Source organism: Glossina fuscipes, unplaced genomic scaffold (assembly GCF_014805625.2).
Source record: "Glossina fuscipes isolate IAEA_lab_2018 unplaced genomic scaffold, Yale_Gfus_2 150, whole genome shotgun sequence".
Lineage (NCBI taxonomy): Eukaryota > Metazoa > Arthropoda > Insecta > Diptera > Glossinidae > Glossina > Glossina fuscipes.
Genome location: NW_023998493.1, coordinates 813,614 through 840,373, shown reverse-complemented (window position 1 = coordinate 840,373; position 26,760 = coordinate 813,614). Strand labels below are relative to the sequence as shown.

The 26,760-nt window shown below is 33.0% G+C and overlaps 1 protein-coding gene across 6 annotated transcripts in view; it reads right to left on the bottom strand.

Moving 5' to 3' along the window:
- The window catches only part of LOC119641469 (E3 ubiquitin-protein ligase Arkadia), a 65,681-nt gene that overhangs the window by 18,486 nt on the left and 20,435 nt on the right, over window positions 1-26,760 (bottom strand). For 4 of the 6 annotated variants that reach the window (XM_038040179.1, XM_038040180.1, XM_038040176.1 and 1 more), the window contains exon 2: window positions 1,227-1,846. In XM_038040179.1, the coding sequence (XP_037896107.1) occupies window positions 1,227-1,579 (353 nt within the window). In that variant the 5' untranslated portion in view covers window positions 1,580-1,846. Of the gene's footprint in view, window positions 1-1,226; window positions 1,847-8,670; window positions 8,808-26,760 lie in introns of all 6 variants that reach the window. The other 2 variants (XM_038040177.1, XM_038040178.1) reach the window with 1 other exon arrangement.

Sequence of the window (26,760 nt, the reverse complement as noted above, 5' to 3'; positions counted from 1 at the left end):
ACCGACATGTTATACGTACATTTCACTTGGTTCACTTCTAACCTGTTATGGTTTATGTGACAAGTTAAATGAATATGTTTGCGGCTTTAAGAAAATCTTGGATATCGATCGCGTGATATATTGCCCCACTTCCTGAAATGTGTTCAAATCTTTTATTTATTTCGAGAGAGATTCCGTGAGCGGATTATAACTATTTTTATGTTTTTACTTAGAAGCCTCACCAAGTAGTTCAAGCTATGCCACAATTTTTCGGCAAGTTCAGATAATAAGCACTTATTGTACTTAAAGCATAACGAATATGTACATGTAGAATGTTTTTGATGCGTATACCTTTATGGTAGTTAGAAAATTTACACATTTAAATTAAGTGCTCTCCAATGAGACAAAGAGGGAGACGACACGGAAAGGGAAAGAAAGAGAAAAAACAATAAAAATTTAAAAGAATAATAATTTTTACAAAAACAACATAAGGTCAACTAAATAATGAAATAATGCTTAAAAAATAATACATAATAATTTGCAATGAAGTAGTAGTTTGTTGTTGGTTGAGTGAGTAAGTGAATGAGAGAGATACGCATGAAACACATTTAGTTTTATAAGCCAATGTAAGTGTTTCACTAACGTTTTTATTGAGCCAGCAAACTGAATGTGACACTGACTAATATTTTTGAGCGTAAATACATAAATGAATGCATAAAATGTGAGAAACGGTTTTTAATTTTTTTATTGAAAACTTTCTTTTTTTAAATTTTTTGCTTTATTACAAAATTCACCCTTTAACCTAAAGCATTTTGTATACAACAACGAAAAAAAAAATAAACCAAGGCGTGGATTATTTGTTAACCAAACAAACAAGAGAGTATAGATGGTGTATAGGTGAGTGGATGGATTCAGTTGAATATGGACAGTTAGGGAGGTAAACTTGTTCGTTTTCTTTGCTTTGCTTTTTTTGTTTTTTTTTTTTTTCTTTTGAATATTTCATAACGTTATGTAAGGAATTGCTAAAGGATATCATTTTAATAGAATATATATGTCTATATACATATATTTTATTTTTGGAGGTAAGTTCCAAGTCTTAAGGTTTCCTTTTTCTCTCGACACATCTTTATGTTATTCTCTTATACTTATTATTCAATAATAACAATAATAATCATAATAATAAAAAGGTGTGTTTTGTTGTTTGGAGGAGGATGTTGTACTTAATTTGTAAAACGTATTTATCTTACCCAAGTAAATTCCAGTTATCCAGATTATTATTATTATTGTTGTTGTTGTTGTTGTTATTGTTGTTGCTGTCCTTAAACCAACTGGCACCGGACGAAGCACCCGTATTCTGGTTAATACTTGTACCGGAACTTAGCGCATTGCCATTCGCACGTTGTTGATGACTGTGCGTCTGCTGTTGCTGTTGATACGAATAATGGTTATTCTGCTGCTGCTGCTGCTGATGATGATGGTGATGATGGTGGTGTGGATGATTATGGGGCGAGAAAAGCATACGACTGCGATGATTGCGTGTAGAAGGACCGTTACGAGAGAAAGGTCTACGCGTCGCACCAGTATGATTTGGATTTAACATAATGGCTAACAAAAACGTTTTTTGCCCTCCGGCAGCTTTTTAATAATGGATGTGCGGTAAAGTAAAGGAATATATAGTTGATTATGGAATTTTCAGTCATATGCCCCCTCTTTGCTCTTCTCTCTCCCTCTCTCTCTCTCTCTCTCTCTCTTGCTTTCTCTCTCCCTCCCTCTCTATTTTTTTTCTCTTGTCGGCTTTTCTATACAATGCTGTGTACAACTTCTGTTGTATATGTGTGTGCACTCTTCACTTTACGCTACAATTAAACTGTAATTTTAAAAAGAGATTAGAAAAAAATCGAGTTATTTTAATATTATATTATAGCACATGCGTGTAGAAATGTGACACAAGATATCTTTAAAATTTTATATCTGAAACTTTATTAAAAAAAAACATGGAAAAAAAATTTCAAGCACATCGAAGCCCCTTTTTGTACAGTATATAGGCTGCGAAAATCCGCTCAATATGGAATGCGTTAAAATAAAATGGACTGGAAGCTTACCCTCTTGTCATTTACTGCTAGAGTAAACGAAGAAAAACAAAATGTAGAAAGCGCTGGGCAGAAACTCCAAAACAAAAAAAAGATATATATGTATATATAACAAAGAAAAGATATATATATATATATAAACACCTAAACGTGAGAACCACAGCTCCAGAGATGATCTCGACAAAAGAAAACGTTTGAATTGGAGGAAAATTTCATAAGTTTTTCTATCCTCAAACTCCAAAAGATCTTTGCTAAGAGTCTAACGATAGTTCAAACCGATCGTTTTAGTAAAGCGTGAAATGGATTTTTTGGCAATAAAGCCATTGTATTCGTTCATACAGTGGCTTGGAAGATGGCTCATGCTTTCTTTGACGCGTCTCATCATTTGGACCAAATTTTCTACCGGAATATCTTTTTGAGATTAGACCACAATGATAGCTGCTGCGCGCCAGATTTGATTAACTTGCTGCATTTGTGGCGGTGCTTTTGTTCCACTGAGAGTAAACGCTGTACCCATTTGAAAACTAGCTTTCTCCTGGCAAAATTTCGACATAAAATAGTGAACACGATGATGGCTTCAGGATGTCAGCTATCTTTTCCAGCTTCGCTTTTTAATTATGAAATCCATTGTTTACGATTTTTTTTTTTTTTTTTTTTGATATTTTCTGATATAACTCTTTTGAACATTCAGTGCGTTTAGCTTCATCGACCCGTACGTGACTCGTAACAACTTGGAATTTGAACGACCGCCGTTTGATAGTTAGTGCTTTCTAACAATAACACATATTTTTTCGTTAGAGGTGATGTTTATCCTAGGAATTACCGATCGATACGTTACTAATAAGAGAAATTTTAATATTTTTCTATGGAAAATAATATAAAGTATTAAATAAGGTCACCATCTCTGCGCTATCCCTTACAGAAGAGGAATTCGAAGAATATGCTTTCGACACCTAATAAAGTAAAATAATATATAAAATAAGTAAAAATTTATAGCCGGGTAAGGACAACGTTTAAATACTTGGCACCAATCACACAAATTTTGTACAATTAATTTTTAGTTCAAATTACTTTGGTGGAACAATTTTAATAAATATTTCAATATTAAAAACTAGACCTTTTTGCCGTGTAAGGATTTACTTTTGCCACTATACTATTGCTCAGTAATTTTTGCCGAAAAACGCTGAAAATTGCATTTTTCTTTCACGTAATAAGCATTTCAAAATAAAGCGTCATATGGGGCTGCAAAGATTCATACTATTTTCAACGGCATTCGCGCTTGGGCCAAAACATGTTAAAGTAAAAAATGCCGTCAAAATATCCTAACAATTTGGACTCGTAGGTTGAAAGGAAAAACCCATGAGCGAACATTAAACATGGACAGGCGTAAAAGGCTAAATCGATATAATAATATGTAATCGATCAAGTACATCTATACATTCATACAAGCTCAACATAGTTTGGACCACAAATGGTATCGGGTATAATAAAAATAAAAAATACTGTGAGCCAGGCCCCACTATTAAGTACTACACATCATTCCGTTTAACGTGGCTATTTACATAACGATTTTTAAAAATAATGAGTTATGTTCGTCCTTGGGCCAAAACATGTTGGTGTGTCAAATTTCATCAAGGTATTCCAAAAATAGCAACCTGTAAGTTAAACACAAGGAGGATAGATGGGCGCACGGATGGTCAGCCAGACAGCGAAGCTTAGATCAATTCGGAAAGTGATTCTGAATCGATGTTGCAAACATTCGCACAAACTGAATACACTCTTGTACACCCTACGAGAAGTATATTAGATTTTATCAAACATGTTCTTGATCATCTTGAATGACGGAATCGATATAACCATCTTTCTCTGTCTGCCTATATATCTGTTGTTCATCTCTTGAACTCACAACGATATATGTGATTACAAGTGGTGGGTGTAATGTGTTTTTACGAAGTTCTGCTAACTCGTATAAATGTGATCTGAAAAGTGTGCGATGTGCGGGGGATATGAAGTGTCACCCTCTCCTCCAATAAAAAAGTGCAAAAAACGCCAACTACTGCACTGAATATAGTATCTTTTCTTTTTTTTTTTAATTATTAATAGATTCTTGCATTGCTTGCTTTGATCAACGACACCTATTGGTGAAAACAACAAAAAAATGTGAAGTAGCAATGTACACAGTGGTTAAATTCAATGATTTTGACCTCTATATACCTAAAGTAACTGTTTTCCATGTACTATTATGAATTGCTCAGTGTATACAGACGCTAATCATGGAACGCTCAAAATTGCATTTTCGACATTCCTTACTTTTGTTGTTTGATTTAAAGAAATCTTATGTCAAAGTTTCTCGAACACCTTTGGATGTTTATAGTGATGCTGCTTGCTCAGATCCCAATTGTAAGTTTTGGTTTCAACGATTTAAAAGTGGCGATTTTAATGCTAACGACAAAGAGGACCAAAAAAGTTTCAGTTTGGCAACGACTTGCAAGGCTTAGCAGATGCAAACATTACAACACATTGCAACGTTCGGCCACACGCTACAAGAGTTGTCAAGAATACACTGTTACAGCTCGACCGGAAAGTTTTGCCGCAGCTAGCGTGTTCACGAGACATAGCGCCTTCTGCACAGCATGAATGGGCTAGCACGCGGTTTCGAAATGCTGAAAAAGTGCAAAAATGGATCGCCGCCAAAGTAATATCGTTCCTTCGACACGGTATCCCACGTTGCCAGACAAATGGGAAAAAGTTGTAGAAAATGAGAAAAAATACTTTGATCAATGTATATTGTATCAATTTTTCAAGTGAAAAAATGATCAAAACACATGCAAGCAACTAATATTATTTAATTTGAAAGGCTTTAATCTCGTGCTAGAATTTTCCGTATTCACCGTAAAATTTGCTTAAAACTAACCAAAAAAAAAAGAAACATCCGATTGAATTTTGTGCCACTCTTTTATTGAAAGTTATGCTCAATCTGATCCGAAATTAATTGCGATATGAATTATAAAATAAAAACACATAATGTAAGTAATCCATAAAATATATTTAAAAATATTAAATCTTAATGATAGTTAATATATAATTCGCAACATTTGCTTAAGCAAACATTATCACATGAGATGATTATTTCTCCCAAAGATTTTTTTCACATATACAACTAAATGAATTGTCAACTAAATTAAAACAAGCGAAATTTATGTACAAAGGAAATTTGTCTTCTGTTTTTAATTTATTACAATATCCCTTCTTATAAGCAGATACGTTATGCAGTTACAATAAATTAAAATGATTTAAAATTAGCTCAATAAGTGTACAATGAAAGTTTTGTAATGAAAAGATTTTAAACGAAACAACTATGTAATATGTGCAAACAGTTAAATGAATGCTGCAGACAGGCAATGACGGGTGGATGGGAAAGGGTAAAAAGAGAGCAATTTATTTTAGTTTTTCATATAATGAAAGCGATTGGCATTCACAGTTTAATACTTAGCGTTTAATTGGCTTGGAATAATATAATATAAATAACGCAATAACATAAACCTGTAAATGTTTATAACTTTTTTTGTTTTTTTTTTTTTACTGGTTAATTATTTTAATATTAGGGTTTATTTAGCATATGTTCTAATAGTATTTTGAAGGTTAGGTATATGTACGATAAAAACCAAGTTTAACAAAAGAAAAACTTTCTCTTTTTCGATTTTAATTGTGCGCACAGTTTTAACATGATCGATCATATGGAATTTTGACATCAAATTATTAATAAATATGTTTAATATGTTTATCTATATATATATACATATATATCCATTTCAAAATGTAAGCGGATAATTATCATCATCAAACTTACAAACAGAATAAATATGATTATTTCTATGATTACAAAGACTTAACATGAGCCTTATCGACTATTTCTGTATTGCAACGTAGCCTATGAGCTAATCCATTTGCTTGTATATGAATCTCGTTTCTTCATCTTTAATGTGAAATGAGAATTTTTTACATTTTAATTAAAACATTTTCAATTTTAGCATTTTTTTTTCACGGCTTTAAACATCTCCTTTAAATTACGTTTGACAATTGTGACAACCCTTTGGTTTTTAAGTTGGAGCAATTGAGATAGTCGAGATTGACATCAATTGCTGTTCCTAACACTTTGATCACAGCTTCATTTTACTAAAGTTGGTCACTTTCCGTAACCATGCGAAAATTCCCAAGTGATTGGTATTGAATCACACTACTGTATAGCACGTGCTGGGAATCGTAATTGAAAATAAGATGGAGCCTGTGGACGACATATATGTGGCAGTCAAGCATCAAGCATATTTAATCTAACCGTAAAGCGCCAGGCATTTCTTAACTCTTCGCCCACCTACATCGTCTAGATGTCGACACTGTATTTCTTAAACCATGTCGACACAGAATAGACATTAGATCAAATTATTAGTTAAGCAGTTAGTAGGTCTTGTCAAGTTCTTTAGCTAAATGTCGCAAAAAGTGAAGTGACCGTTTGGTCCGAACTTATACAAAACACTCCCATAAAAGAGAGCAGAGAAAATAGGAGCAAAAATAAGTTTTCGAATTTGTTCATAAAATGAGTGAGAAGATGCTTATAAAAAGGAGAATAGATGGGATGAAACGTGCCTAAAACTGTTAACTTCGCTCAGTGGACGCTAAAGCAATATTTATTACGCTAAAGCAATATTTATTTATCTATTTCAATAGATAATTATTGAAACATGAGTTAGAATTGAATTTCTCCGAGGTTGTAGTTGAGATATTAAATCTGCCAAGGAGCCGAATATTACATTGTTATTGAGAACAATGTCATCTACCAAGTGCTAAGTGCAAGAAATACATTAAATTACGCACAAAAAAAAACAAAATATGTAGTCTTGTTGGACCAAATATTACTTTTGAAGAAAACAAATAGCGTCCGAACCTAAGCACGATTTTGTAAAAAACCTGGTTAACACAAAAGTTAGGTTAAATACGAAAAGATTACTATAGAATTTTTGCAAATGTGACACAAATGCGCCTTTTTCACTAATTGTGAAATTTTATCTCACATTGCCGTAATAGATTGTCTAGAGTGCTTTTTAATTGTCACTCTAACGAATTTTTCGGTCTACGTCAGTCGTTGCCCAAGATAGTCAATTAAGCGGCTATTTTATTAATCCTATATTTTAACGGTCTCTGTTCGCGAACAAATCCAGTCAAATCTCGGTGTACGCCGACAGCGTAAAACTCTTCTCCTTTGTCCTGTTTTAAAAATCCCAATGCTATTTATGATTTAATATCATTATAGAATATATTAAGCAATAAATGCCCGTTTCTTGCCTTTGCCGTATTTAAATTAGCGGATCATATGATTCGTCAATAATTTACTGTGATCTATTGCCAAGGTTTTGCAATATTTGCGTTGGCTGAGCGGCAATACCCCGTACATCCCTATTATCGATCCATATCCATGGGAGTGCTAGATAATAGATTGTTTGAAGAAAAAAGTGGCAACATTTCTGGATAATAATTTTAATAATTTTAAGAGTTCGTTGTCTACACCTTTATTATAGTCGGATCCCATCTATATAAAAGTAAATAAAGAGCCCATTAACTGCTGAAAATGTCTTGCGGGCGATGGACTACTAGTAATCACCCTCAAAGAGCGTTGTCAGCCAAAACAAATGCATCATGAATGTGTCACGCAAAAGCCAAGTTCAGCCACCAGATGACCAGTCAGGTGCCACTCTGCCGGAAGCCCCTGAATATCGTTTTAGCCAATGCATATAATGATGGTGTAATCAATTTGGGAAGTAAAGAAAATACAAGGCGCGTCCCCCAATAACGTCGAAGAAGTCAACTTTCACGCCTGTTGCTCTAACGCATTTTTTGTATTATACAAATTCTACTTAAGTCTCTTGACTCTTGAGAATGCGAAGAACAAAAAATGATATAAACCGAGGAGCCATTAAAACTTGAAAAGAACAGGAAACTATATAGAAGGAAAAAGTAGGTTTTTGATAAGAGAGATAGCCGTCATGCCTGGAAAAAAGTTGGACTGGATGGTATCATAGTAAAAAAAAAAAATCTTATACTGCGCTCTCGTTCATGCTTTCGCGAACTTAGCAATTAAACCCCTTTTGTTTGGCTTTTAGTAAGTGACGATTAATATCAATTTTACACAGTTTATGGCACATTTAAAATATAAATTACTTTCTAGTACGAATACATACATATATATATATATATATATATATATATATAAATTGCAAATATTTAAACAGGCCAGAACATATGTTATGTGCAAATTAAATAAACAAGTACAAATGAAATTTTTCTAAATACATACAATACATTGTGAAAAAAGAGGGGAAGAGATATTATGTGTATAAAGTAGGTAACACTTCAACATTACATACCACTACTGCTTGGCTAAGTGTTTTTTTAATGTTAATAATAGCAAAAATGAATGGCACGCTTCTTATTAGTGATCAAATGAAATTTTGTTTGTTTTTTTTTTTTTAACATATGTTTACAACGACTTATGAGTGGTTAATAATAATAATAACATATTTGTAATTTAAAATATTTTAATTCTAACATAAATTCCACAATAAAATGAGTGGGAGACAAAATGTTTAGTTTACGAATTTCCAGTTTTAGAGAATCTATTTTTAAATCACTTAAAGCTTTCAAGCACGTGTGTACATTAACCAAAACCATCAATATAAAGGCAATCTAAAATAAAAATACATTTAGAAAAAGGAAAGAAAGAAAATTATAAATATATATATTTCAAAAAGAAAAAAAAAAAAGTATTAATTATAATAAAAAACTCGTTTGCATTTTCAAGACAATTCAAGTTATGATATATAATAAAAAACAACAAACGCTTAAAAATATTAAACTTGAAAAAAGCTACTCACGATGCAAATTATTTATGAAAATGTATAAAACTTTTAAGGAAAAATAGATACGAAATATGCGTTCACACATACACATATTGTAGTCAAAAAAATGATTTCCTACTTATATATAACTTGATTTTTGCGTTTTCCTTTTCTCCGTACAGTAGTAGCAGTTTCCTGAATTAAGCAAATCTAATAAAATACACAAGTGAAGATGTTTGTTTGCTAAAAGAATTTACTGATTTAAATTGAACTTGTCAAATGTTTATTAGACGTAGATGTACCTATCGGAATCCAGATCAACTTTAGGCCAAAATTATACAAAAGACTCTAAAGTCATAAAAGCATTCGTAACTAATCCAAGAAATTTCACTGTTTAAATTCACTGCAAAACTTTCGATTGGAAAACAAGACGCTATAAAAATAATTGCAATTCTGGTACTTTACTGGCCCAGTAATGTCACCGATAGAATCGTTTTGAAGGCAAACTTAAAAACGTTAAATAAAAAACGTAAGAAAATTTTTTATTCGGTCGTGACCGAATCTTTTATAATTATCATAGTTTTTCTAAAAAAAGGCTAAAAAAAGAAAAAATCTACATTTTCATACTCTATGATATTGGGTGGGGGCGGTTGCATTTTCCCATTTTCAGAATGAAAGCGGGTTAGTTTTTATAGTGTGTGTGCGTGCTGTACTTTAGGACCACTAAGCAAAAAACACGAAGACCAAGGGTGTTCACAGCCTTTGTTGTTGTGTAGGAGTGTGGGCGTTGTAGGCTTGTTTTTTGATCAGTTTGGGTCATTTTTAAATTCTTTTGCAAATATTTAGACAATAACAATGTTTACATAATTTGGCAGGTGGACAGATGGACGGATGAACATGTTTAGGTGCCTTTCGAATTTGAAACTCTCCGATGCTTTATGATGATTTAGAACTTGCTCCTGTTTGTTTTGAAGGCATTAAAAAAAAGTTCAAATTTTACACACTAACACATCGGGTAGGCGAGGTCAAATTTCGCCAGTCTTGTAGAGGTATTACACAATCGCCCATAGAATTTAGGCTAAAATTTTCATAGTTTTATCTGCTGCAGTTTATGAGTAACGAATAAAACACCAATTCCTTATCCCTTTTGAAAAAATCAGTTTAAATGGAACTGAAGGCACATTCTTCGATCAACCGGCCCGACCATTTTTCAATACCAACCTGCGCGCAAGATTCTTCCAATGTCTCTGTCAAGTTTGAAGTCAATAGTTTCGGAGCCGGGAGAATGTTTGCAACAGACATTACATAGACGTACCGGGGGATTGCTTAAATCAATTCAGAATTTGTTGCTGACCAAGAAGAAATTCCCAAGACAATTTACGGGATTTCTGAACCTTCATTTCAGCCGTTGCAAAGAAAAATGAATATACCTCTCATCCTTCGATGATGAAAAGAATATAAGGAGTAGTATATTCCGAGTGCGAGTGAGTCGTCACTGAAGATAAAGCAAAGAAAACATCGGCCTATATAAATTGTGTATGCTTGTAAAGCGCTTTTATTTTATACTCAAATCGACCATACAATGTTACTTGGAGAAATAGAGATGTTGAGTTCACGCTTTACTATCGGCGTGGGTGAGAGAACTTTCAATATTTTCGCTAAATTTAAAAATCGATAGCTTCACTTTTGCGACCACAGAGATCATATAGACCGACCGACCAACAGGCTTAAATCGGTTTAGAAACGTTTTGATTTAATGAATACATCCTTCATCCTTCAGCGATGGGTACGGAAATAATAATAATAATAATAATACAAAAGAAGCTGTATTTATAATTTAAAAAAAGAGAAAAAATATTCATAAAAATCTCCCATGACATTTTTTCCAGTATACTATAACGATATGGATTAAGTTAAACCTGTTATTTCACAAAAATAAGACCCCTCACCAAATAACAAATAATCAATTTACTTATAGCAAGTTTAGTGAACTCTCTGGTTTAAAAGGCAGTAACTTTTTGCATTTTTTTTTTTTTTGATAACAAAAAACAAAAAGCAACCGAGTTTTCTTATAAGATTGTGTATGCGCACACGCGTTTTGTATCAATTTTTATGTATATTGACGTCAAATTATTTTTGTATTTTATCCCTGTATATATAGACATAGATGATTTTGTCCAGATATGTAGATAAAAATCATTTTTTTTTCTTTCGCGATGCAAATAGCATTGGCCAGAAAATCATATATAACCATGACCGTTGCGTCGTTGGAGGGTTAAACATTTAAAAATCTTGGACGTTCTTGAGACAATAAACATAAACATGGTTATTTATTAATGATCAACAATTCCGTGTATACGTGACCATAGCCGTTATAGACTAATGATAATATCTCATAGGCGCTTTTGTTAGCGCTTGCTTTCCTTGACGCTACCACCCTCACCTTCAGTATGCATATATAATATAATAAGATACTTAAAGCATATATTTATATATATATGTAGTGTTAGACATTTCAATGTTAGAGAAACAATAAAAACTTGTTTTGTCTGTTTGTACCCATCACCGGAACGTAGAGATATATTCATTTTTTTATTCTCTTTATAAAGCTTGTTATTGCGAAAATAGAGAGTAAGGCGAAGAAATGCTTTAGAAAGATTTCAAATAAATATTAACAAGACAGCAATGTTACGAGTAAATCATATGAAATTGCATTTCCAATGGATTACAACTTGGCATTGCAATGCGGTCAAAGTTTTTAGAGATCTGAATAGGTAGAGTAGGCAGTAGTAATGACAGATAGATACACTATTTAGTTATAAAATTAGGCCTAAATGCAACTAAATGAAAGGACGATCACCTGCAGTCACATCAGATTAATATTATAAACCGTTTCTTATCTCAACCAATGAAAGTTTTGTGGAGATTTGATAAGACAGGATAAGCAAATTTTAACACAGCACGGTCGGGCACATTCAATGCGACGCCACTGTCTAGCGCGAAATGATTTAAAACTCAATTCAATGAGCGTGACGCGTTTAACAGTAGCAAGTCTTTACGCTCGCTGTTCCCCTCAAGATTAATGTTTCATACCAATCCCGTGAAAACTACAAAATTTCAAGATTTATGTGTGGACTTAAGCTATGAGCTTTTCTGCCCACTTTCAAGTTTCTTCTTTCAATATTTGCCACACTGAAAATACCGAAAACGGGCGGTAGTAGCCGGTTGGATAAACGTGGCTAAACCAGCTTAGAATCTTACACTATTTAACTTTAAATGATATTCAACGACAAAGGCACTCTCTAGTTACCGAGACCAAAAATGAAGCCCATCTTCATCATCAAAATATAAAAATTACACTTGCTTTTTATATAAAGATTCAGTTTTCGTAGCAATGGTTGCAAAAAGTTCAAAAAACTAACCCAACCGAACAAAGTTTTTCATACCAACAGAGAATGTCCAAATACTATTACAAAGCGTGTTTCGTGGAGAAATTGTAAAAATTGCAATGTTTTTCTATACAACGAGTATGGAAAATAAGACGCGTGTGCTCGCGACTGCTCGCAAGAACAAACCGACCAAAGCACATCAGCGAGGCAAATTCTAAGAAAATATCTCAGAAATTACGAGCGATAACTTAAACACAAATTCGCGTGCACAGATATCTGACGAACGCACAGACAAGCTTAGATTCGGAATCATTTTCTAAACCGATCAGTACAATAAATTGTGGATCTGTCTTAAGTTCGTCTATGCAAGAAGTGGTGTAGGATATAAAAAGGAGAGTTATTACTAGTTTTTGTATAAAGAAAAAAAAAAACGTGAAGATATATTTTTTTTTTGTTTATCTTTGCGCACGCACTTGTCATTACACCCGTACATCTTACTGATCTGGATTTCATAAACGATAGGGCAAGTTTTGAACAACCCCTCCCCTTCGGTGTTTGCGAAAGTCTTGCTTGAGCTCTAAAAGCAACGTATGCATGCATGGATTAGTGTCCGAGCGATAAGTAATAGCTCGAGCGTTAAATTGTATATAAAATTTAATGTAGAAGAAGATGAATCTACGATGATTACGTCATTTACTTGACTTCGTTAGTAAACGTAATTTATGTAAAGTACATTTCTAACGGAATTTATATATTCTAAATGCAATCTATTAAAATAAATAAAAAAAAAAAGCTATGTACGGAAACATGGTGATTTAGGTAAGCAAGGTTTACAACATTTTGACTATACAGACGGATAGACAAGCCTCATGTTTTTATTTTTATTTTTATTATTATTATTACAAAACTCACTACTTACCAGCCAACAAAAATAACAAATTTAACAATATATATATATACATACATATACATGGATATATACATATATATATATATATACAACGATATATGTATACATACATAGATATATATATATATATATATGCATATTCATGACTTGAAAAGCCGAAGGTGATCACAAAATGAAAAATCGTCTACCAAACCAAACCCATATATATATATATATATATATATATGTGTGTATATATGTGTGTGTATATATATGTGTGTGTGTATATATGTGCATATTTACATAGCGTATATATATAAATGCATACAAGTGTGTGCAATACAGCAGATGATGACTGAATGATTAAGCAGTTTGTGGCTTAGGCACTATCTACGTGTACAATATATACTACATAACATATATATATGTACTTGTACATATATATATATATACATATGTATGTAGATGTATGTACGATTACTTGAAAGAAGAATCTTATTCATAACTATAAATAACTCGTCTAGCGAAAGTTGTGTGCACACAGTTCACTTTTCTTTTAATACCTTCTTCTTATGGCTCATCATCCAATGCAGTTGGTAACATTTTAATGGCCACTAAAGAATTGAAAATTAACTTTATTTTTTTCTTTTTTGTTTTTGTTTTGTTTTCTTTTTTCATTCTCTTAACCTGCTCTACTTCAAATTTAATGAACTAAAATTTATTACTTGCTTATCACTTATTTCACTTAAAAATATGTGGAAATTACTAAATTAGGTTAAATACAAATATTTTAATATCGATTGTCTCTGCTGGGTATGTAAAATAAATTTGACTTCAAAGTTTCGTCTCGTTGTGTTTATTAAATACTCACTTATAAGCGCTTTAGTATTGCATAGAGGAAATAGAGACAATTAAGCAAACGTTTGTTGCATGTGAAAAAAATTACTTTAAACTTTTGTTTAATATAACATGCGATCCATGGGTATATTGTCATTGCAGTCATTAGCAGAAATCAGGGCCAAACTAAGGAAAATTGCAAATTTTCATGTTGAATGTCTGCAATGAATTTATTTATTTAGTAAAGATTTAATGTAATAAATTCGAGCTGATCCAAGAACTATAGAGCATTTTGTTAAAAATGTTGTAAAAGTTCAGATAATAATAAAAGTTTGAAACAGAACTTTTTATGAATTCCAAAGAGATCATCATTTTTTTGTATGGATTTTTTATTCTGTTGAAAAATGGGAAATGAACTGAATTCAACAAGCAAGCTACATAAGCAAGTGTACATAATAGTTGTTAAAAGTTTAGCGAGTTAAGGAATATCTTTACAGAAGTAACTATCTTCGAGACGAACGCAAAGAGGCTTAGAAAAGATTTGCTTTGTAATAAAAACAAAAATGAAAAAAAAAAAAAAATGAATTTTTTATTGCCACAAAAAGAATAACACGCTTTTCTTTTGTATCCCAGCAGTACTTTGGCTCTACCTCCGCTTACTCTGTCCTAGGGGCGACAAATTTTCATTTCTTTCTTTTGAGGTTATGTCATGAAATTCCTTCCAGTTGCTTTGAGGATGCAATTTGCGAAATTTTTTCCGTTTAATCATAGGACAATGCACGCTTCAAGAACATTTAAGAAATTATTTAAAAAGTAACACATGTGCATAAATGCATAATAGATATGGTGTTTGATCAAACAGCAGAAGTCATTTGCAGGTTACGGCCCTTGCATCTTTCGTTGAGTTGAACTGCACGTCTTTATATGATTTGAAACATTCTCAGTTATGTAGAAGACAATTTGAATGTAGCTTCGGTGCACTACTTGGTCGCGCGGAACCAATGGCCGAGGAATACTTTGTTAGGTGCATTCAGCGATTTTTTTAGAAAGTTATTAGTTATTATCTGAAATTTTTCACTAAACTGCTAAAAATTTTAAATCTTTCGTCTGCTTACGCCGCAACTGTGGGCTTATGAACGCTGCAACAAAATACCGCTCGTATAACGACCTAATTTGAAATGTTCGTGTATAAATAACTGTAGTCAGGGAAGTGGTATAAATTATTAAATGGTGGGCCGTAGCTCACTAGAAATGTTTTTACTTGAAAGAATTACTAAGACTCGATTCCATTGTACAAAAAGATGTAAAAAAAGTTTAGTAAGTAGCAGCATTACATACAGAATTTTGAAAATTTAAATCGTGTTTAAATTTTCCTCCTTATATAACACTATAAAAAGAAGTTTCGGTTTCAAATTGAGAGATATCTGAAGTTGGTATGCACGCGGATTTGGGCATCTTGGTATCCGCCGTGCTCTGAACACAGTTTTGGCTTAAGATAGAGTAACCTTTTATTATACCGATCAGAAAAAGATTCTGAATCAATCTAAGCCTGTTTGTCCATCCGTCTGATGTCTGTCCACGTAGATTTTTGTTTAAGCCATTTTTGAGATATTTTGATGAAATTTGCTACACTGACGTGTTTTGACCCACACGCCGAAAACTATTGAAAATAGTTTTGGACGGCTCAATTTTTCGACCCACTCCCCATATAACGCCCTATTTTGGAAATTCATTATATGTAAAAAGATTGCAATTAGCGAAATTTCTAGACTAAAGTGGCTAAGTAACAGTATTTCAGCATTCTAAATTAAACTTTGGACTGACTGTGGCAATTCTTTGAACCCCCTCTCATATAACGAAAACTAAAGTTCAGATGACAAAAGGGTGTAATTTTAATTTTCAATGCTTTATGATGAAAGTCAGATGATAATAGTCGTTTAAGATGAAAAAAATTAAAATTTGGGGCATGTACGCATATATCTGTATACCCCACACCATATAAGGATTTTCATGAAAATTTCTGTTTGGCTTTTAGGGCAGAAAAGTCTAGGTTTTATTATACTATGATGAAAATTAATCCAAAGATGAATTGTGCTGTATTTTGAACACGTACCCCAATGTTTGAACCTTTTGGCGACAAGAATTCTTACGGATGGGTAAGCCTTTATTTGCAAAGAGATGTAATTTTTAATATATATATATCCATAATAACAAGTTCATTTTTGCTTTCTATGGCAAAAGTAATGGACAATGGTCGGCCTACCCCAATTATTATGTTTACAGCAGTTTTTCACAAAATTTAAGTTTACATTTTTCAAAAAGGTCGCGGCTTCTAACTGGTCACAACTCTCTTATTCTTTCGTAATAAAAAATAAACAAAAATAAAAACCAGCTCTCAAGAATTCATACTTTTGCTCTTGTTGTCTCGTTCTTCGATATCTCTCTCTCTCCGCATGAGGCCAAGTGTTATTTACATAAATGAATAACCCCGAGCTGTTCTCAATTGCTATCACTTTTAGTTGTTTTTGTTCAAAGCAAACTAAACGCTTTAAAAAATGTATACTTTCGTAAAGAACATAACATCTTTAGTTACCTTTTTCGCTTAATTCAATGTTTTCGAGGCTGGAAGTGTTTTTTTTTTCTTCTTCATTTCAAGAATATTATTTATATGCTTTAAAGCTTTTCTCATAGAAGACATATATTAATCAATAATAGACTAAAAGACATTACCGAATGAATAAATTGTTAGTACCATTTTAGAAAGCAAAGATAAGGATGCTAAGCTTCATGCACTTGTACGTGTGTGTGTTTTTTTTTTTTTCAATTTTCTGTATATTTAAAATTTAAAACAAGTTTGCTTCCTTGGTTACCAATGCATGTGCATGGATAAAGAAGGGTCTACATCTGCACGCAAAACTTGCTCATGTTTTATTGATTTTTTCTATCTGCCTTTGGATAAAGGATGTATAGTCAAACAGGCAATCGGATATTTAAACACAGCTGTTGTTACAGGATTTACGCACACATGGGTAAAAGAATTTAAACATTACAGGTCTCCTCTTCCTTTCACTATATGCATAAGATTATCAATGAAATAAATACGCCAGGGACTCATCTGTTGTTACGTTCACGGCAAAATAAAGGGAAACCAAACAAATGTATTTTTTTTTTTTATTTTTATTTTTTTTTTTTGTTAGAGATACATCGTAAGATATTTGATATGCGTAAGGTATACGATAGGAGAGATAAACCTTTAAAAATGCATGATTTTTTTTTCTTTTCCTTTTTATAATAAGAATATAGTACAATTTGACAGATTTCGTCGACGAATATTAAAGATTATAATAAAAGACTCAATTGTTTGAAGCAGAAAAAAAAGTGCTCATAGTTTAAAAAGAATTTATGATTCTCTACAGGTATCATAGTAAAAGAACCAGAATTCAATGGAAACTTATAATAAAATATTAAAGGACTAGAGTTGATGAAGTTCAATTATTATTTAACATGCTATGAAATTGATATCTTTTGCGGTATTCTATTTGATAACTGGAGTTCTTCTCTTACAGTAATCAGAAATATAGCGAAACCTTGAAAAATTTCTATTAAACGGGTATATATTAGAATTATAAGAGGACCTACGCAACAAATTTTGTTGAAAAATTTCTGAACAATAGTTAAGGCATCATGCTCTAACAACAACAACAATAACAACCAGCAATTTAAGTCTTTGTTCTATTGGTTTTTGCTTCGACTATCATGATATTCTAGTATTACTTAGCCTTAGAACTATGCTTTAGTTCAATGCTTGAGTTGCGTAAGATATTTTCCAAAAGTTTGGAAAGTTGCCTCTTTTCTTATTTAAATAAAGTCGTCACGTCTCCAAGTGCATCAAAACGATTGACGGGTTTTTTTGCGCGTTGGAATGTTTGTAACCCGTTTTATTTGTTTTTTATTTTGTCCCCTATATTTGCGGTCACAGTGGTGATCCGGGAGGGTTATAAGAAGTAGAATGGAAATAGTGTCTGTGCACGTTCGACTTAAAAATGGAGACATCAGGTATGCTGCTAGATTGTTCCAAAGCCGGGCAGTACCGTTAAAAAACACAGAGTCGCGGTACTGTGTTGTACAATATGTAGATAACTCCAAAGCTAATGGTTGAGAACGCTGAGAAAGGATTTAATTGGTGGACGTATCTCTTTTATCTCCATAGAACACTTGCCCTCAATGAACCTGTATATAAAGACAACCCAGCCCACATATTTGTGCGCAAATGATTGATTTCACAAAAAGCCTACAGCTAAGCAGACCAGGTTCAGCTTGAGAGACGCATTCCCAGTTTAATTTAACATAATTTATATCAATGAACAGTAGATACATTTAAGTTCATCCCAAAAAGAATCGCAATAGGTTTGAAAGCAGCTCAAATTGCAAGCAAGCGTGTACGCGTGTTTGTGCTTCCATTAAGCTTACGGTGAGTAAACACCACAAATATATCCTTGCTATCTAATTGCATTCTTCCACATAACATATCGATTTTTTAGCGGTGCTCCCACAAATCAAGGCATGAATTAAGTGAAAAATTCGCGTTACGTATAAAACGAACTTTTTATGGCCAAGTAAAGAAGCTCCTTTGCCGCATTTTTAAAAACTAGTGCATGTATTTTGATTGCAATGTATTTTGAATGATGCCAATATCAAGTCGAAGTAAACAAAAGACCTTTTGTATTTAAAGCGAACACCTGCAGTGAATATTTAATCCAATAAAACTCGGTGTTGCAATGAGCGAATGTTGCAAATCGCAAAGTTCTTAAATCATATCAAAGACATAAGTGCTCTTGACCTCTTTCATCCTAATTAAGACTCAATCAAAGAAACAAATATGTTTAGAATAATCAAAAAATTGAGTTAAAATCGAATAGATTTTTCAATTTCTCTATTCCTAGTACCGCACATACACATTGAGAGAAAATTAATTTGTTCAAGATCAATAAATAATAGGATAAAAGAGTATCCTGCATTGATTTTTCTTCTTGTCTTTTTTACGATGAATTAATTATTTAGAAAATATTAAGGAAAAGATTTATCGAAACGAATCTAAAAGAATTTTTAATAATCGTAAAATATCATATAAAAGCATGCAATAATAACTCATAGAATCTATCATCCTTGTAGACTGTTCGTCATTAAAAAAACACAAACTAAGTAATTCTAGCTCATGATGAAAGATACGTTTGTTTATGTATTCGAAGACAAATATTGTCATGAATTCTTAAGAAGCCTAACATACACAGAAGTTTGTTCATAAGTAAATGCGTTATATCGATTATGTTTATGTACATCTAAATATATATTAAGTATATTATATACATATATAAGTATATTATGTATAAATATATAAATAAATATAAATAAATATATATATATGTGTGTGTGTTTGTATATATATATATATATATATATATATGCCTGAAGATCATAGAATCAATATCATTACAATCATCTTCTCATAAAGATAAGAATCTATTTTAGGTCAAGAGCTTATCTTGGATACTCATCGATCGAGCAAAATTAATGTTAATGTCTGCTGTTCGGCAGTTCTCCGAGTCCTATCGGGTTAATCACTAGGTAGCCACTTTGAATTCATTGCTTTGCAAAGGTTCCTATTACATTTTCTGCATTTATCTTTTGCTCTGTATAATTGAAAGCTCAAGCAACTGATTTGAAATGAGAATTGTCCTTTTCACAGGATGGGATACAAATTTTGGCCATATATGCACAAGCTTTAAATATTTCAGAGACTTTTTACAATCTCAATAGTGCTAATACCACCGGACATCACAAAGACGCAAGGCTACACTGATCTAAAATCCTACTATAAGCATGTATTTAGAGATACATTTGTCACCGGTTTGGGGGAAAGCCAAAAATTTCTAAATGTATTGCATACTTGTCTGTATTATGATAATTTTTCACTTGAAAAAGATATTTATTCAGAAACTCTGTTACAATATGAATGAAAATGTTTTTCAACATTTTCTACAACTTCTTCTCATCTTTCTGGCAACATGGCGATACCTTGGCGAAAGATAGATTTTGGTTTAAAACCGATCGAATCCATTTTTGCGCTTCTTCAGCATTTCAACGCCCCTTGCCAACCAAGCCATTGTGGATCGATCTGAATAAGAGGTAGTCATAAGGCCCTATGTCCGGTGAATACTTTGGTTCCCGAAGAACTTCACGCTCTAGTTGCAACCTTGATAATTCCTGAAACGTGTGGCCAAGCGTTATCATGCAAGAGGATGACTTTGCCGACAATTAGGATGTAATGGGGCAGCATCCCCATAAGCTTCTAAAAGTGCTTGATGGATTTCGGCAGCAGATTTCTTCAAATTAAACAACATAACAATAAAGATCAAAAATACATTTTTCAGCCCTTCTTGATTAGCGCCTGACATTAAATGAAAAGCTTCTATTTGATGTAGAGATAAAGGTCAAAATCATCGATTAGTGTATCATTTTCGCTCATAGATTATCAAATATATTCAAGCATCTATTAATAAACAACGCAGCCACGAAACTAATAAACAATCGTCTATCTATATGTTTTGTCCTCTTTTGTGAGACAGGAGGTAAGGGACCTGTGAGTGAATACTAAAATCTAATAACAAAAATTATTATCACACTCCGCCGTCTGATCTAAATTAATGTAAATAAAAACAAAACAAAAGCAATACCAAAAAGTTATGTTTGGCTTTTAATTCATTTATCTAGATATATAACGAAGCTCACAATACATTTACATGTATATATATATAACGTAAATATGAATTGAAAATGTATTACCAAACTTCCCTTAATTTACATGCGTACATGTATACAGTGTAGTACGTGAACACGTCTACGCATGTATAATGTATATACTATATATGTATATGTATATGTAATTTATAATCAGCAAAATGCAAATGTTTTACGTGCACCTTCATAGCCTGAATAATTGATAAAAGAAAGTTTATACTCCCCAACCAAGAATAATAGTATGGAGGAAGGAGTCTTTTTAAATGTAAATTTTTAAAATTTCCCCATATCTTTAACGCAATACATACATAGGTTAACGAAAAGCAATATATAAAAGGAAATTTTAAATTCTGCATGGGAGTAATAAATAAAGCTTTGAAGCATTAACTAAGGTATGAAACACCTTGTCGTCGTATATATTTTGCCAAGGTCTGGTCTATCAATGTTCTCATACCGTTTGTGATATTTATTACAAATCCTATAAATTATTTATATACTTGACTATCTTGACATTCTGAGACGAGTTATGAGTGTTACGAGTGCCGTTAAAAATTCGAGAACCTGCCATGTAATGTTCATTCTACGACCAAAATTAAAAACACTCATAACACAAGGAGACGCAAAAGATAAGTTAACTTTTTAAAAATTTCAATTACTTTTTGAGCACAAACTGATTTCCACTTATGCTTGCCATTGTATCGAGCCATTTATAAATTCAAAATTGAAAAGTTGAAAATGGAATGGATTGATTCATTGGAGTGAAAGCGTCTAAAGTTAACAAAGATATTACCAACCAAATATCAAAAAAAAAAAAAAAAAAAAACACACATTAAGAGTGTGCTTTCAATTTTGCATACAAAGAGTGAACAAAGAGTGGATGTTTTCGGTTCTATTAGCAATCATTGTTTAAGTTTTTTTTACAACCAAAAATTTGTGGAAATATGCGGCCATGATTGATTTTAGCTCTGTTCAGTCAGACTATATACTTATATAGTCTGTACGATTTTATAGATCCATGATTGGCATAAAATTCCAAAATAATGTAACCATATCAAGCGATCTTTCGTTCGATTAAATTTCTCATAATCGCTGCGATTGACTCTGAAAATTGAAACTTTTATAAAACGCAGTTAGATGACACGAAATTATGGTTCAGCGTTTTTCCATCCCTTTCGCAAGCATTGAAATTGCCTTGTCAAGTTTTAAGCGACAACTATGCACAAGATATGTCCTTCCGGGATTTCGACAATATGCGTCAGACTCTTCATAAGGTCTACGTGCTCCTCACTTGTGCAACAAGCTCAATCCAATCAAATTTTGATCCCGATCATCAAAGCTAAAGTAAGCTTTGCAAATGCACGAGATCTATTCCCGACAATATTACATTACTACCTAATAAGTTTGAACTTATAGTTTAAGCATTCAAACATAGAAGATTAGATGCAAATATTTTTCCACACCAATTGAAAACGCAATGTCAAAAGTGATGTCAAATAATGCGGTAACAAAAACGCTGTTATAAAAACGAGTAATGAAACTCTATTCGCTTTGTGGCGAATCTTGGTTACCTAGCATGCACCTCAAGTAGGCACATTAGAATTACCGAATAATTTGTAGTGGAGCCAATTGACTGATCGCCACTATGTGCATCGCCCCTAGGAAAGATGTTAATGTGTTTTTATCTACAAAAAACTCGCGCGATTAAACGATTTTTCGCTAAACTGTTTCAACTTAATTACAGACCAATAGGTACTACGAAATATACATTACAGCTTCCTGGCACGACTGAAAAGTGCCCGCACATTGTAAAGTCTCTGCACTAATTTTTGCGAGAGACGCGTTCCAATAATATATGATAGATCCATTGCCTGAGAAGCGCATATTTGTGAAATGTTTCATGCAAATTTTCGGATATTGGAATGGAAATGAAAAAAATCAACAATATAACGTCAGACGTCTATAATTGTGCAAAGGCGCCGATCTACTAAATATGACTACATCAATCTGAACCATCCTTAGGGCAGAAGAAGACAAAACAAGAGGGTTCTCTGCAATCGAAATAATCGGCCCAAATTGAAAATCACTTTCTAGATTGTTTCATGGAAGCTGTTTTCTAATTGTCTCATAACTTTTGCCCTTCTTCTCCAAGTCCACTTAACTATTTCCCCAACCCTTTTATGATGTAGCAAATTGCAAGCGATTTTACAAATGCTTTCAATTAACTGCGCCATTTTACTTCAAACGCTTTTTAAAAAATTCTGACTACACTTTGAACTGTGTACATTTGCGAGATAGGAAAGCAAGCAGTCATCGTAAATACTAGTGTCAAGCTAAACAAATTTGCCAATCGTAAAAGTATGTTTTTTATAATAAAAATTAAGAATGATAAAAAACGATACCACGCGCCACTTCATATTAATCTTTTGTTGTATAAAAATAAATTAATAACAAATTAAAAATTATATAATAGCTGAGGTGACAGATGCATCGACAAGTAATTCGAGCTGTTGTACTCTGTACTCGGTCGAGTCATAAGTAACCGCCGATGTAGCTAAGTAGAATCTATTGTTCGTATTTACCCACTATAAGTCAAGCGAAACAAGCGAGTTTTTGTTTTCACTATATAGATGAGAATTCAGTTAGGCTTCTGTCAACGGTTTTATGTGATGTACGTCGCATTCAACTACTTTTCTTAATCTCAAAAAGTGCATATGCGACATGTGATGCTTTGGGAATTTAAACAAGACAATAACGCCAAAGCGAAAACTGAAAAAATATGCAATGTATACGGTAAAGGATTGATACCTGATCGGGCAGTTAGTTTTAATATTCCGTTCTGCAGATACGATCTTAAACGGCGGGACGTGCTTCCGACTTTGGCAACCTTTTAAAGGCAATATTGGAGTAGAATTCACGCCAATCAACAAGATGTATAGCAAAAACGTTGAATACTTCACAGTCAGTTGTTAAATTAATGTAATTATGTTAAACAACAAGAATAAAGTAATTGTTTGATAAAAGAAAGGAAGTTACTTAACACTCGGACGGATGGATAATCCCAAATAAATCTACTATTGCTCTGTATGTAGTATACAACGACAATATTACAGTGGATAAGTACGTCTTTGAAGCGCACATATTTTTATGTTACAAGCAGCACAGCACTATTGCTTTTGGTGACCAAAGAAAAAGTGAGGAGATCGGTTCATAAAGTTTAAATTAATTTAGGCCAGCTAATATTTCATTGTCCAATACAATATGTAGATACAATTTAGTGCGTGTGTACATTGTTACAAATCAAAAAACGTTCTACATAGTGATAGTGATTAGTGCAAGGTTGCTGGTCTAAGTATTTTTGTTACTGACAGGCCTTGACAGTCCTAAAAAAAATATATCTGTACATAGCATTCATTGTATGCATAAATTCCTAAAGCAGAAGCCAGCAAGTGAACATATTCAAGGTTTCACAGTTAGTTAAAATACAACAACAACAAAAAAGCACTTTTCTATATGAAACACTTTACGTCAAAAAAGTTCCGTTAAATTGTGGATGGATTTGACTTATATAGTATTGATGAAAGTTAAGATATTTCGCCGGTCACGCGTATTAAAGTCTATATTGAGAACAAAAAAAAAAAAAATCCACAAATTTTCCCATAAGAAGTGGTTAAATCGCTTAAAAAGCTTATTTCCTACGATGTCGTTTTTATACCGATGTAGAGCCTACCGTGACTGGGAAATCTACATCTTGGAAAAACCTCTTTTGTTACATCAAAGCACGAAGAGCAGCAAAGCAGTTGCTTTCATTTATCATTTCATGTTTGCGTTAGGCGGACATAATTGTCTTATATCCGTTCATAATTATGTGCTTGGTTAAAAGACTCGAACGTGTCTATAGGGTCACAATTGGCAAGAAAGATTATTATAATTTTAGTCTTTAACCTTTCTTAAAATTTTAAATCGATCAGACGTTCTGTTTTCCTCGCCCGCCCCACTGATGGAGCCATTAACAAGCCCGCATGTTCGGATAAATAAATTTATATAAAATTATATGTATCAAAACATTTCTTTTTTTCTCTGACCAGCCACTCAGGGGATGGACACGATAGTGGCCCTTATCGATTATGGATAGAAAGAGAGGGGGCGTGCGTATAGTATTTCTGTAAGCTCAACTTGAAACGGGAAACATCTGGAACGGTGAGGAAGACTGGTAGGTCATTCTATACATACATATATATATATATATATTATGGAATTCCAAAACGATGAACAATTATATCTTCAGAGCTTAACCGAAGGAGTAGATTGTTTTTCCCTTAGTTGACAGCATCATAACTGACATCTGTGTCACATTTCATGGCACAACCTTTAGTAATTAATGAGACAAACTTGTTTGCGTTCTACATGTGCGCACGTATAAAAATTGCGTCGTAAGCCAAACGTAATTTTTTCTTATTTTCAAAAGATAATTTAAGAAACAGATTAAACATACGGGACATTCTTACTTTCACATTATTATAAAAATTTGAATTTTATCTAAGAAAATATTGGGCTTGACTTTCTACATCCACCTCTGAAGAATGAGGATAAAATACCAGTGAAAAGACGCCATAACATATATACATGTATTCTCGATCAGTATCAAATTCTCAATCAATATATGCTCGGCTCTCACGTTGGAAGTTCTCGCATTCAGGTTAACCTCTAAAAGACCCCCAAATCGCTCAAAGCTGAGAATAACTCTGTTTTCAAAACCAACTAGGTTTATTGCTCGTGTGCTCGTTTATACACTGTAAGATATATAATGATAAAAATTTTCACGTATATTGCCTGGATTATTCTACGGTATTTATTACTCAGGAAATGCCTCCTAAGCTCGTACCGACTTGACAGTCAGAAGAAAGAGATAAGAAGGCGGTTGCAGCCTAGTGGATGTGTGCCCAATCAGAGCATTACATACATACTACTAAGCACTCCCTACAGCTACGAGCACAGTAAACTCTACCACACTAAAATTTGATGTTGCGAACACTGACTTGGTGGCCATCATTTTTAGCTATTCGGCCAATCATGCGGATTGTACTTGTCTAAAGAATTCATTCACAGACTCCCAATATTAAAGGGAATCGAAGTGTCACCTCTTCTTTTTTTTTGCTTTGAAGAAAGGTGGGGGGTATAAAAGATTCGGCCAAAGCCTAATAAACAAGAATGTTCATAGTGTTATAAGGCATTAAATGAAACTGTAACTTCATATGAAAGTATCGTCTTTAAGTTGTACGCAGTTGTATTAGTCGTCACACCAACGTGTACACAACATAGCTTCTTGAAGCTTCGAATTCTGTGCCAGAATAAAACCATTTGAGGGGCTCAACTTGACGTATGGTGCTTTATGGTACGTTCTAACCTAACCAAACTAATACTAAGGTAAGGCTACCAACAATAACTGGTAGCTGGGTTTTCAAAGAAACAAGAAATTCAGCTTGCTCCGATTAACACGGGTTTCAACAGACGCCTTAATGTTTATTTGGATATCTTTTTTTATCCGCCTGAGTAGCCGAGTCGGCTAGAGTCTCGACTAGCTACTCAATGATCGTGGATTCAAATCTCAAGTGCTGTAGAGGTTTTAATAAAGCCGAACGCCTTAGATGCTAGTGCTTTCAGACTTTAGCCTTAGAATTTGTTCTCTGGTTAAATTGTTAAATAATAATATCTGGATTTTATAAATTTTATTTATCTTATGACGATACCCAAAATGAGATTTTTTATGTATAGCCTCAAAAGACCAGTCGCTCTTTCCATCTAAAATTCATATTAATTTTTAAAGATGAGAGAAAGAGGGCCTTGCGATGGCCAGTAATTGGAATAAAATACCTCATGCTATGTTTTTA